A 12,534-nucleotide genomic window follows, 5' to 3' on the forward strand; every position below is an offset into this window, starting at 1 on the left:
TCATAGTTGAAGTGTACCCACGATGAAAATTACAGGCCTCTCTCATCTTTTTAAGTGGGAGAACTTGCACAATTGGTGGCTGACTAAATACTTTTTTGCCCCACTGTATATGTGCATCATGTCTGTTGTAAGGAGATGCCCCCTTCCACTGTGCCAATGGACTACTTTTGGGCCCGAGTGAGTAATGCCAACCAGTCAGTGCCATGCTGGCACGTGTCCCTTGTGAATTAGCCTCAATGATTGGCTATGTTCCACTGTGTATTTACTGATGGCTTCCTTGACTGAATGGTGTCAGTCTTTCCCCTTTATGCCCCTCCGTGATATAGGAGCCAAAGTCAGGCTCCTTCATGACCAATATCAGTGATGAGACGGGCCTGGATCTGCTCTACACTCCCATGCCCATCAGGCGTTGGCAAACACCTCCGAAGGGACAAAATTATTAATAACACAGTACATCAGAAGTGTTAAGCAATATCACCCTTTCATTACACGTCACTCATCAACTCTCGTTTTTATACAGATGGGCAAAATAGATGCTTTTGAAATGGAGTCCCCTGACTGAAAGACCGGTTGATACTGATGTCTGAATAGGGAGAGACCTTGCACTCAGCAGAAAAAATTATACAAGACACTTTTTATCGTCTTTTGTTATTTAATTAAAATGGTACCGTCGAGGTTATAATAGAAGAACACCGTTTCTACAGTATTATGTGAAGGATTGTTTATTCTACATGGAGCTGTTACACTTGGAAGTTATCAAAACACTGTTTAGAATATCTACACAAGTTCAGCAATTGCACTCATTTCATATTACTTTGGAGCAGGGGTGAAAGTAGATTTCCTTTCTTACCGGTATGAGATTGTCACACCCTGACGTTAGAGAGCCTTATGTCTCTATTTAGTTTGGTCAGGGTGTGATTTGGGGTGGGCATTCTATGTTTTGTTTTCTATGATTGTGTTTATATGTTTTGGCCGGGTATGGTTCTCAATCAGCGACAGCTGTCTATCGTTGTCTCTGATTGGGAACCATACTTAGGTAGCCCTTTTTCCCTCCTTTCGTTGTGGGTAGTTAACTTTGTTTGTGGCACTAATGCCCTTTAAGCTTCACGGTTGTTTTTTCATTTGTTGTTTTGTTGGCAACATTTTGAAATAAAAAGGAAAATGTGCGCTTACCACGCTGCACCTTGGTCTTCTTCCAGCAACGGCCGTGACAGAGATACCCAAGATATGGCTTGGTCAATGAACCATAAACGATTAATGAACATGCACCTGTGGAACGGTCGTTAAGACACTAACAGCTTACAGACAGTAGGCAATTAAGGTCACAGTTATGAAAACTTAGGACACTAAAGAGGCCTTTTCGATCTCTGAAAAACACCAAATGAAAGAGGCCCATGGTCCCTGCTCATCTGCGTGAACATGCCTTAGGCAAGGCGGCATGAGGACTGCAGATGTGGCCAGGAAAATAAATTGCAATGTCCATACTGTGAGATGCCTAAGACAGCGCTACAGGGAGACAGGACGGACAGCTGATCGACCTCAGTGGCAGACCACGTGTAACAACACCTGCACAGGATCGGTACAGCCGAACATCACACCTGCGGGACAGGTACAGGATGGCAACAACAACTGCCCGAGTTACACCAGGAAAGACAAATCCCTCCATCAGTGCTCTGACTGTCCACAATAGGCTGAGAGGCTGGACTGAGGGCGTGTAGGCCTGTTGTAAGGCAGGTCCTCACCACACATCACCGGTAACAACGTCGCCTATTGGCATAAGCCCATCGTCACTGGACCAGACAGGACTGGCAAAAAGTGCTCTTCACTGACGAGTCACGGTTTTGTCTCAACAGGGGTGATGGTTGGATTCATGTTTATCGTCAATGGAATGAGCGTTACACCGAGGCCTGTACTCTGGAGCGGGATCGATTTGGAGGGGGAGGGTCCGTCATGGTCTGGGGCGGTGTGTCACAGCATCATCGGACTGTAATTGTTGTCATTGCAGGCAATCTCAACGCTGTGCGTTACAGGGAAGACTACCTCCTCCCTCATGTAGTACCCTTCCTGCAGGCTCATTCTGACATGACGCTCCAGCGTGACAATGCCACCAGCCACACTCACCGGGGATATGGCCTTTGTTCTCCACTGGTGCTAATAATATAGGCTACTGTTCGCTCAATTAAGTTAAGAATTTTGATCAAGACAGATTGGAGTCTTTTCATTCACATCTCTTTACAGCAATAGCCATGTGTTTTCCACAATTTGTATTTTAAAATATTGTGATATGCCTGGCTGGTTCTCTCTGCTTTTCACTGACAGTTAAAACTCAACAATTATCCATTTGGTATTTGCAGCACGTGCTGCCCAAATTGCGGACCCTTCCAACTGTAGGCTAAAACAGTCGTGAAAAACAACTCAATTTTTTTAAGCCAATGATCCTCTGTGGCCAAATCATGCTTTCTGGTGTAGTAGCCTATTTTGAATGGTTTTATTTATTTCTGTAGACAGGAGTAAGACAATTAGACTATATCATTTTGTAGTCTGTGGTTGTGAGGCCAGTTGGACATACTGCCAAATTCTCTATAATGATGGAGGCGGCTTATGGTAGAGAAATTCCTGCAGTCCTGCAGTTGATATGCCCCACCTGTCAGGTGGATGGATTAACTTGGCAAGGGGGACATGTTCACTAACAGGGATGTGTACAAAATTGGAGAGAAATAATTTTTTTGTGCATATGGACAATTTCTGGGAAGTGTTATTTCAGCTCACGAAACATGGGATGAGGATGGGCTCGTGGTATTTGCTGGAATTGTTACAAACACATGGAAACCATGTTTGGCTCCGTTTCATAAATTGCATTCCAGCCATTACAATGAGCCTGTCCTCCTATAGCTCCTCCCACCAGCCTCCTCTGATGTTGCGTTTATATTTTTGTTCAGTATAGATGGAAAGAAAGTAATTAGCCACTGGAGACAGCTGGAGTTGTACTCTACACACAACTTGTTTATATTGGCTAGGTAAGCTACTTTTTTCCCTCTCTCTGCTGGTGATCCTTCAACATTTTGGAAAACAGTTAATGCACTGAAGTGTACAAATGTATCTTCTTCCCTGCCTAAGCAACTTCCGTCTTAGTCATCTAAACTGAGAAGAGGGGATAAGTGATGCTCTTAAGCATAATTTTATCTCGGCAGGTTTTTTTATTTGGTTTAATTGAGCCTGGTCAGTTATTCGATTTCTCTTCTCTCTGCCAGCCTCTAGCTGACTCTACGGTTAACCCGTCAACTTCCAGTGAATCTGTTTTCATTTCAACAATTTACTGCCCGAAATGTGCTAGATGCCTTGCTTAAGATTGATGAAAAAAATATATATATATATTCTAGGGTTGATTTGCTTGAACTATTTTTGCTGCAACTCTGCCCCCCGATTTCTGAATCCCCAAGGTTTGGAAGGAAGGCCTATGTGTTCCCCCTTCACAAAAGGTGGTGAACCTTGTGACCTGAATAATTAAAATCACCCCAATTCTAAACTTCCCTGCCTAGTTAAAATATTAGAATCCTTGATTCATTCTCAGCTAAGATCTTTTAAAATGTATTCTAAATGTACATCAGTCAGGTTTTAGACCAGGTCATAGCATCATCTGCAGCATTCCTAGTTATAAATGTGGTTAACTGTATGGGTAAAAGGCAAGATTGACCTGTGAAAGGCCTTCGATGCTGTTGATCACTCACTGCTAATGCAGAGGCTTTCCTCAAATTGGCCTAGGCCAGGCTGCATGTAACTGGGTTAAAAATCACTTTAGATAGAACTGAATGTGTATCTACTGATGGTGTTAAATAGAATTTTCTGGACATTCTGGACACGAAAACTGTCCTGCAGGGGTCAATTCTGGGCCCTGTAACTTTTCACATTAACAATATTGACTTCTGTCCAAAAATGTTACCTGTCCTTGTATGCCGATGATACTGTTGTGTATGTTATTGCCCCCACGGTTGACCAGGTTCGATCTGAACTACAGTCAGCCTTCATTGTACTACAGAAAAACTTTGACCTGAAATTAGTATTGAATGCAGGTAAAATTAAGTACATGTTGTTCTCTAAAGCGCATAAAAATAACTGATGATTTAAACCTATGTACTTTGGATGGGGTCCCTATTGATCGTGTCTCTGCTTACAAATATCTGGACATCTGGAAAGAAGACAAGTGGTCTTTATAAAAAAGCATATTGAGGAGTTAGTTATTAAGCTGAGAATAAAAATGGCCTTCTATAGAAATAGGTAATGCCTCTCGTTAAATAGTAGAAAGCAGATTATTCAGTCAACGTTCCTGTCAGTCCTAGACTATGGCGACATCCCTTTGAAAGCAAATGCCACTTCATTAAAGCCGTATGATGCAGTTTATAATAGCGCACTTCCCTTTTTTGTAATGGGCGACAGTTTTAGTATTCATCACTGCATTCTCTACCAGAAAGTTGGTTGGCCCTCTGATGTCATTTAGGTTGATACATTGCTATGTATTCATGTATAAAGCCCTTTATACTAACACCCACTGTACTGAACATCATTACTTAAAACTTTAGACTTTGAGTTACCACACCCGGTCTCAGGGACGGCCAACTCTGGAAATTCCTTTTGGTCTCCGAGTTAACTAAAAGCCGATTTACTTTGCATCATATTTGTGGAACAATATTCAAAATGTCCTTAAAATTTGATGTTTTGGTACCTCTAGGGCAATTCAGCAAGTTGATTGAGGGTGGCAATTAGCCTAGTGTTTAAGAGCGTTGGGCCAGTAACCGGAAGGTCGCTGGTTTGTATCCCTGAGTTGACTAGGTGAAAAATCTCGATGTGCCCTTGATTAACCCTAATTGCTCCTGTAAGAGTGATGTAAAATGATTGAGGATCTTATTACTGATGTGTTTGTTTTTTATGACAGTTTTTCTTTCTGCTTGCATTTTTTATTTATATTTCAATGTTAGTATTTTTTTGTAATCCAGGGCTCATCTGTAAAAAGAGACCTTGGTCTCAGGATAACTCCCTGAAAATAAAGGCTTCAATAAAATAAGTGTTGACATACTTTCTTCATAAGCATATCAAGATGATATTTACAGCATAAAATGTTGTCTTTGTAACAAACACACATTGATTTTGTGGAGAAATATGTACACTCAAGCTGGGCACTGTCCACATGTAGTCTACACCTTTTGTAGGAATATTAGCTAGTCGTTATGGGATTTGTCCCCTGGGAAAGATCTAACAGTGGACATGAGGAGAGACAAAAATAGCCAGTTATAGAATATTGTGTTGTAGTACAGCGATCTCCAGACTTGGCATTCAACTCACGGTTGACAACATTTCAATGATAACCTGCATTTACATAATGTGATGAAACGTTGAAATGAAGTTGCATGCTTCTTTCATAGCAAGATGTTGTAGAACTATAGTAGTGTCTTATAAAAAAAACATATTCCAGCCACTGGCTCTTGCCATAACTGATTTAACAGAGACATATCAGCTAGACAGCTGATATCTCCAAGCTATGCTCGCTAGCTGCTGGCAGCTTGGCTAAACACAAGGTCAGCGTAGGCTTTAGCATACACAAAGAACTGAATTAGGTGACCATCTTAAGAGGGCGAATCGTTCTCTCCATATTGCAGGATTCCCCAACTGGTGGACCTTTTTACCTAAAGGACTGTAAAAACACCAGGAAATCAGCTCTAAGTGATTTTAATGTATATGTATAACAGAGACACTGATCGTATACAAATGCAAGCAAGGTTTGAGAAATGATTGTTTTATTCAAATATTGTGTATGTTTGGGCATCTTGCTTTCAATAAATTATTGCACTACTGCCTTTTTTTGTGATTGAATGGCAAAATGCACACCCAAGAAACACCCACATCAAACCACACCCAAGACAACTCTCGTTTGCCTTCAGTCATGGCCGCTACCACTTCTTAACGAGGATTAATGAAAAACAAGGCCAAAATCAGGAAGTGCACTCGCCCTTTAAAGGCATGCTAAATATAATTACAAAATAATTACACTCAGACAGGCCGCATCCACTAAGCCTCGAAACGAACTTCTCATTAAATGGGTGACTGCACAGAGCAATGCCTGTCTAACACATATAGGGAGTATGGTGGCCTAAAAAGGTCAAACGATGGAGGACAAAAATATATTTTGTCACATACAACAGATGTGTTGTGTTACAGGGTCAACCATAGTAGTATGGTGCCCCTGGAGCAAATTAGGGTGAAGTGCTTTGCTCAAGGGCACAGTGACACATTTTTCACCTTGTCAGCTCAGGTATTGGAGCCAGCAACCAAGCCCTAGGCTCTAACTGCTAGGCTACCAAATCTTATACATCGAGACATGTACACTCGATTTCAGCTCAAATCAAAGTTAATTGGTCGCATACACAGATGTTATCGTAAGTGCAGCAAAATGCTTGTTTCTCGCTCCAACAATGCAGTAATACACACATCATCCAAAAAGTTTAAAACAAATAATATCAGAAAGAGCAACATTAGAGTCCGGAACAAACAAACAATATAAATGAATAATGGTATCTATAGACAGCATATGAATAGGAAAAGGTATGTACAGCAGTAGTTACATATGATGAGCCATAACCAGAATACAGTATATACAGTGCATTCGTTAAGTATTCAGACCCCTTCCCTTTTTTGACATTTAGTTATGTTACAGCCTTATTCTAAAATGGATTACCCCATATTTAAAATCGTATTTCCATATGTATTCAGACCCTTTGCTATGAGACTCGAAATTGAGCATCCTGTTTCCGTCAATCATCCTTGAGATGTTTCTACAACTTGAATGAGTCCACCTATTGTGAATTCAATTGTTTGGACATGATTTGGAAAGGCACACACCTGTCTATATAAGGTTGACAGTGCTTGTCAGAGCAAAAACCAAGCCATGAGGTTGAAGAAATTGTCAATAGAACTCCGCAACATGATTGTGTCAAGGCACAGATCTGGGGAAGGGTACCAAAACATTTCTACAGCATTGAAGGTCCCCAAGAACACAGTGGCCTCCATCATTATTAAAATGGAAGAAGTTTGGAACCACCAAGACTTCTTAGAGCTGGACGCTCAGCCAAACTGTGACCAAGAACCCGATGGTCGTTCGGAAAGAGCTCCAGAGTTCCTCTGTGGAGGAAGGACATCCATCTCTGCAGCATATTACCAATCAGGTCTTTATGGTAGAGAGGCCAGACAGAAGGCACTCCTCCAAAAAGGCTCCTAAAGGACTCTCAGACCATAAGAAACAAGATTCTCTGGTCTGAGAAAACCAAGATTGAACTCTTTGGCCTGAATGCCAAGCATCACATCTGGAGGAAACCTGGCACCATCCCTACGGTGAAACATGGTGGTGGAAGCGTCAAGCTGTGGGGATGTTTTCAGCGGCAGGGACTGGAAGACTAGTCAGGATGGAGGGAAAGATGAACAGAGAAAGTACAGAGAGATCCTTGATGAAAACCTGCTCCAAGTCTCTGAATGTCCTTGAGTGGTCCAGCCAGAGCCCGGGCTTGAACCCTATCGAACATCTCTGGAGAGATCTGAAAATAGCTGTGCAGCGACACTCCCCATCCAACCTGACAGAGCTTGAGGATATGCAGAGAAGAAATGGGAGAAACTACCCAAATACAGGTGTGCTAAGCTTGTAGCGTAGTGGTTAGAGCGTTAAACTAGTAACCGAAAGGATGCAAGATAGAATCCCTGAGCTGACAAGGTAAAAAAATATATATAATCAGTTGTTCTGCCCCTGAACAAGGCAGTTAAGCCACTGTTCCTAGGCTGTCATTGAAAATAAGAATATGCTCTTATTAACTGACTTGCCTAGTTAAATAAAAGTTAACATTTAAATAAAAAAATACCCAAGAAGAATCGAGGCTACATTATAATCACTGCCAAAGGTGCTTCAACAAAGTATTGAGTCTGAATACTTAAATAAATGTGATTTCAGTTTTGTTTTTCATTAATTTGCTAAATTTCCTAAAAAACGTTTTTTTTTTGTCGTTATTGGGTATTGTGTGTAGATTGATAAGGGGAAAAAAACAGAGTCAATTTTAGAATAAGGCTGTAATGTAATAAAATGTGGAAAAAGTCAGGGGGTCTGAATGCTTTCCGAATGCACTGTACATAGGAAGTGGGTAGAACAGTATGTAAACATTATTAAAGTGACCAGTGTTCAATGACAGTCTCTGAGGTGCAGGGTAGAGTACCTGGTGGTAGCCAGCTAGTAACAGTGACTAAGGTTCAGGCCAGTGTACTGGGAGGAGGCCGGCTATTGGTGACTGTTTAACAGTCTAATGTCCTGGAGATAGAAGCTGAGTTAATGCAGTGCATTAACGAAAGTTCACAAAACATAAACATAACAGCATCTTACACAAAGAGGAGCCCATAGGCAGTATATCTATACTATAGCTCTTATCCAGCCCTCTCCCAGTCACAGAGCTGCCTGCTAAGCACAAATGGAAGACAGAGAGAAAGCGAGGAGAGAGAAAGGGAGGTTAATGGAATCGTTGGCAAGCTGCACCCCGGGTGGACGGTGAATCCTGGCCTCCCAGCATGGCGAGGCAGACTCTGTACTCACAGGGTCTCTGAACCGCAATCCCTACATTAATCTTCCATCTCCACAGAACCATACATTAAACCTCCATCTCCAAAGAAGCTTCTGGTCACATAACTGCTGGAGAGCCTTCCGCTGCCAGCGAGCCGGCCCTTGGCCGGATGAGGACATGGAACTTTACATTATAACCAGTCTCTCTCGCTGTCAAAAAGTGGCTATGTATAACAGGGTTGGTTTAGTTTCCACTTGACACTGCAGAAATACATAGGATGGTTTATGTATTCCTATTGGTTGGTTGAATTTACACTGAACAAAAAATATAAAAACGCAACGTGTGTTGGTCCCATATTTCATGAGCTGGAATAAATGCACAAAAAACGTATTCCTCTCAAATGTTGTCCACAAATTTGTTTACATCCCCGTTAGTGAGCATTTCTCTTTTGCCAAGATAATCCATCCACCTGAGATGTGGCATATCATGATTAAATAGCATAATCATTACACCGGTGCACCTTGTGCTACAGACAATAAAAGGCCACTAAAATGGGAAGTTGTGTTCTTCAACACAAATGCCACAGATGTCTCATGTTTTGAGGGAGTGTGAAATTGGCATGGTGACTGCAGGAATGTCCACCAGAGCTGTTGCCAGAGAAAGTAATGTTCATTTCTCTACCATAAGCTGCCTCCAATGTAGTTTTAAGTGCATGATCTGTGTAGTAATGTTATTCGTATCTAAGTTCCACTTGCATTGCTAGTTACAGCCTAATGTTAGCTAGCTAGCTAACATTGAACCTAGCTAGTTGGCTAGCTTTAGCTACCAGCAAATTCATACAGGGTAGTAACGTTATGAGTTGGGATTATGGTTCATTGTTTAGCAAGCTACATGTCTAAACAAAAGACTCCACTATGCAAGTAACCATTTCACTTATTTTCTGGAATAAAGAATACAAATTAAAGACGTTGTCAGCTATATGATATGGTTATTATTTGAACTAGCTAGCCAGCTAACTTAACATTAGCTAGCTTGCTAACAAGCTAGAAACAAACCAAAACATTGTTTACAAAGTTACGTTTAGTTGCCTGGTTTGTTAGATTGACATTTACTAAATTCATTTTTAAACAGATGGGTTTAGTGATGTTAAAATACACCATTTGTGCTATTTTGGACTACCAGGCTGTCGATGTCATGCAGCCTATCATTTGTGTGTTAATACTTTTTCATAACGACAAGCTTGATGTCGGACGACAATATAATGTCACTGCTACACTGCAAATAAACCAGTCTTTAGTCTTGAAATCTTTGGTTGTTTAGTACACTACCGTACTCTCTCTGTTTAGCACATGGCCTCACATGTGAATCCTTAAAGAGATGGGTGGGGCTAAGGCTTAAGAGGGTGTGAACGATGCTGAATGGGTGTAGACAAAGAGGGTGTACCAAAACAGGGGGGCCATTTTCTCAAAAGTGGGGTTACAAGTCTATTAACTTTCAAAGCAGAATTACTTACCCATTGTTCCTCAACTGTAGTGTATTTTCTAGCTCTAAATCTCTACTTTTATCCAATGTAAGAAAAAACACAATTTAAAATGTTGATAAATAAGACCAAATCGAGCCGGTCGGTCACATGTGTATGGTACCTGAGATATTGGGGCATCCTAGGATGTGCTTTTCTATGTTATTGCTGTAAGAGTGAGTTGGCTAGCATGCTCCAATTGTAATGGTCGCATTAACTGAATTAGCAGGGAGCTATTTCCATGCTAACAGGCGAATCACGAATCTACAGCAATCAACATACTGTTGTCCTACACATGTATTGCGTTTCCTTTTGTCTATCGTCAGGTACCTACCTGCATTTATTATATTTTGTACTATTTTTGTCTTTGATTACAAAATACCCAGTCTGACATTGACATGCAAGCGATGAATCACGACTCTACAGACATCAACATTCGATTGTCCTGCACATCTAATGTGCTACCTAGTGTCTATCGTAAGAATTAAACACCAATCAACTGGGATCGCTGGCTGGACAGTCCTGTCATTAAAAAAAAACAATGCAAGAGAGTTACACAAAGTACGATTAAATCTGTTACACTGTTGACTTCTCTGGACAGCTATTACATATGCCCAAGAAAATCATCTGATCTGCCTTTCCAACCATGCACCCAAATATTTCACTATTACTAGTTAAGCAGACCACTTCTGGATCTTCTTCATGAGCAAGCAAAGCCTAGTAATTGCAGCCTAGGCTAGAATTTATGCATTTGCTCTCCACTTCATTAAATCAAATAAGTAGTAGCTTTTCAGTGGTAATCATGTATTTCTTATCCACGATTTCACACTTTTTGGGACGTTGGACAAAAAGACAAAGGATATCCAAATTATACTGTAGCCTACAGTGCATGTCATCTGAGGAAGGGGGGGCAAAAAAACACCATATTCACCAAAAATGATATAAATGACCATTAAAATAATATTTTTTGCCAAATGTAGAGCGTTATCCCATAAAACGCCCGTTTGACAACATCAGCTTTTCTATTGACAACTAAAGGACTGCTCACCTCTAAAAATATGCAAAACGTCAGGACTATCCAAGGGAGTAGATTCTTCATCACTACTTGCCGAATTATAAACTCCGCTTTTTGAAAGGAAAGATGGAAGAAAAAAAAGTCCTTATCACAATGTCGATTTCATATAGCGCTACAAAACGTTGAGCAGCTTCCCGTATCACACAAAGCAAAGCATTCGACCTACAAGCCTTCGAGTAGCCCCGCTGTCAATGCGGGATAGGAGCAGGGAGCAGTGACAGCCCAATGTCGCTTTGAGTCCCTGTTAGGTCAGTGGCATTGTTTCCGCGACTAGATAACCTCAAAGAAAATGCATGAGAAGTGCTTCTTTTGAAGCAAAACTGCCCCAAAGAAAGATAATATTAGCGGTAAGAACGATTAAACTGCCCGACTATTCTGCTAAGGTGACTCAAATAAGGTGAATCAAAAGGTTGCCTGTTGGGAAATTAGAATACTAATTAAATACGATATCTACTGTTGCCTAGTCCTACATTTTGATATATACAATATGGTAACTAATATGAATAATCAGATTCTCTGACATCTCATGGAAGTGCAGTAGCCTAGTATAGTAGAGAGATCCTACAGTCTATTTTAGGTTTACAATGCAACCAGGACTGTCCAAGCAGGAGGGAGGGGGGCACAGCACTGTATCATACAGTGTCCCAAAAGGGCTAATGCAGTAAAAACCACACAAGAATCCAATCCAAAGTGACCAGAGTGCTTGTCTTTACGATCCTCTGTGATTATTATGATGAATATACACTGAGTATACAAAACATTAACAACAATGGCTCTTTCCATGACATAGACTGACCAGGTGAATCCAGATGAAAGCTATGATCCCTTATACTGTATATGCCACTTGTTAAATCCACTTTAAGGGAAGGAGACAGGTTAAAGAAGGATTTTTAAGCCTTGAGACAATTGAGACATGGACTGTGTATGTGTGCCATTCATAGGGTGAATGGGCACAACAAAACATTGAAGTGCCTTTGAACAGGGTATGGTAGTAAGTGCAAGGCGCACCGGTTTGTGTAAAGAACTGCAACGCTGCTGAGTTTTTCCACGCTCAACAGTTTCCCGTGTGTATCAAGAATGGTCCACCACCCAAATGACATACAGACAACTTGACACAACTGTGGGAAGCATTGGAGTCAACATGGGCCAGCATCCCTGTGGAACGCTTGACACCTTATAGAGACCATGCCCTGATGAATTGGGTGTACAAACACTTGTTTTAACTCCCCTCCATCTAGATTTACATGGTCATTTCATATTCCAGAGTTTATTTTGCTAGTAGTTGAACAGGTGCAAGTAGACTACTTACAATGGGTACACTGTAGCCTACCTACTTATAGTTTTAGTGGCACTTT

At 41.1% G+C, this 12,534-nt stretch overlaps 1 protein-coding gene across 2 annotated transcripts in view; it reads right to left on the reverse strand.

The window, feature by feature from the left end:
* The window catches only part of LOC110489804 (VOPP1 WW domain binding protein), a 95,801-nt gene that overhangs the window by 70,622 nt on the left and 12,645 nt on the right, over nt 1–12,534 (reverse strand). Inside the window, exon 1 of one of the 2 annotated variants that reach the window (XM_021562725.2) lies at nt 11,153–11,751. The exons of the other annotated variant lie outside the window; for it this stretch is intronic. Coding sequence (XP_021418400.1) covers nt 11,153–11,203 — 51 coding nt within the window. The 5' untranslated portion in view covers nt 11,204–11,751. Of the gene's footprint in view, nt 1–11,152; nt 11,752–12,534 lie in introns of those variants that run through there. 2 annotated transcript variants of the gene reach the window in all.

The sequence above is a fragment of the Oncorhynchus mykiss genome, chromosome 15 (genome assembly GCF_013265735.2).
Source record: "Oncorhynchus mykiss isolate Arlee chromosome 15, USDA_OmykA_1.1, whole genome shotgun sequence".
Classification (NCBI taxonomy): Eukaryota; Metazoa; Chordata; class Actinopteri; order Salmoniformes; family Salmonidae; genus Oncorhynchus; species Oncorhynchus mykiss.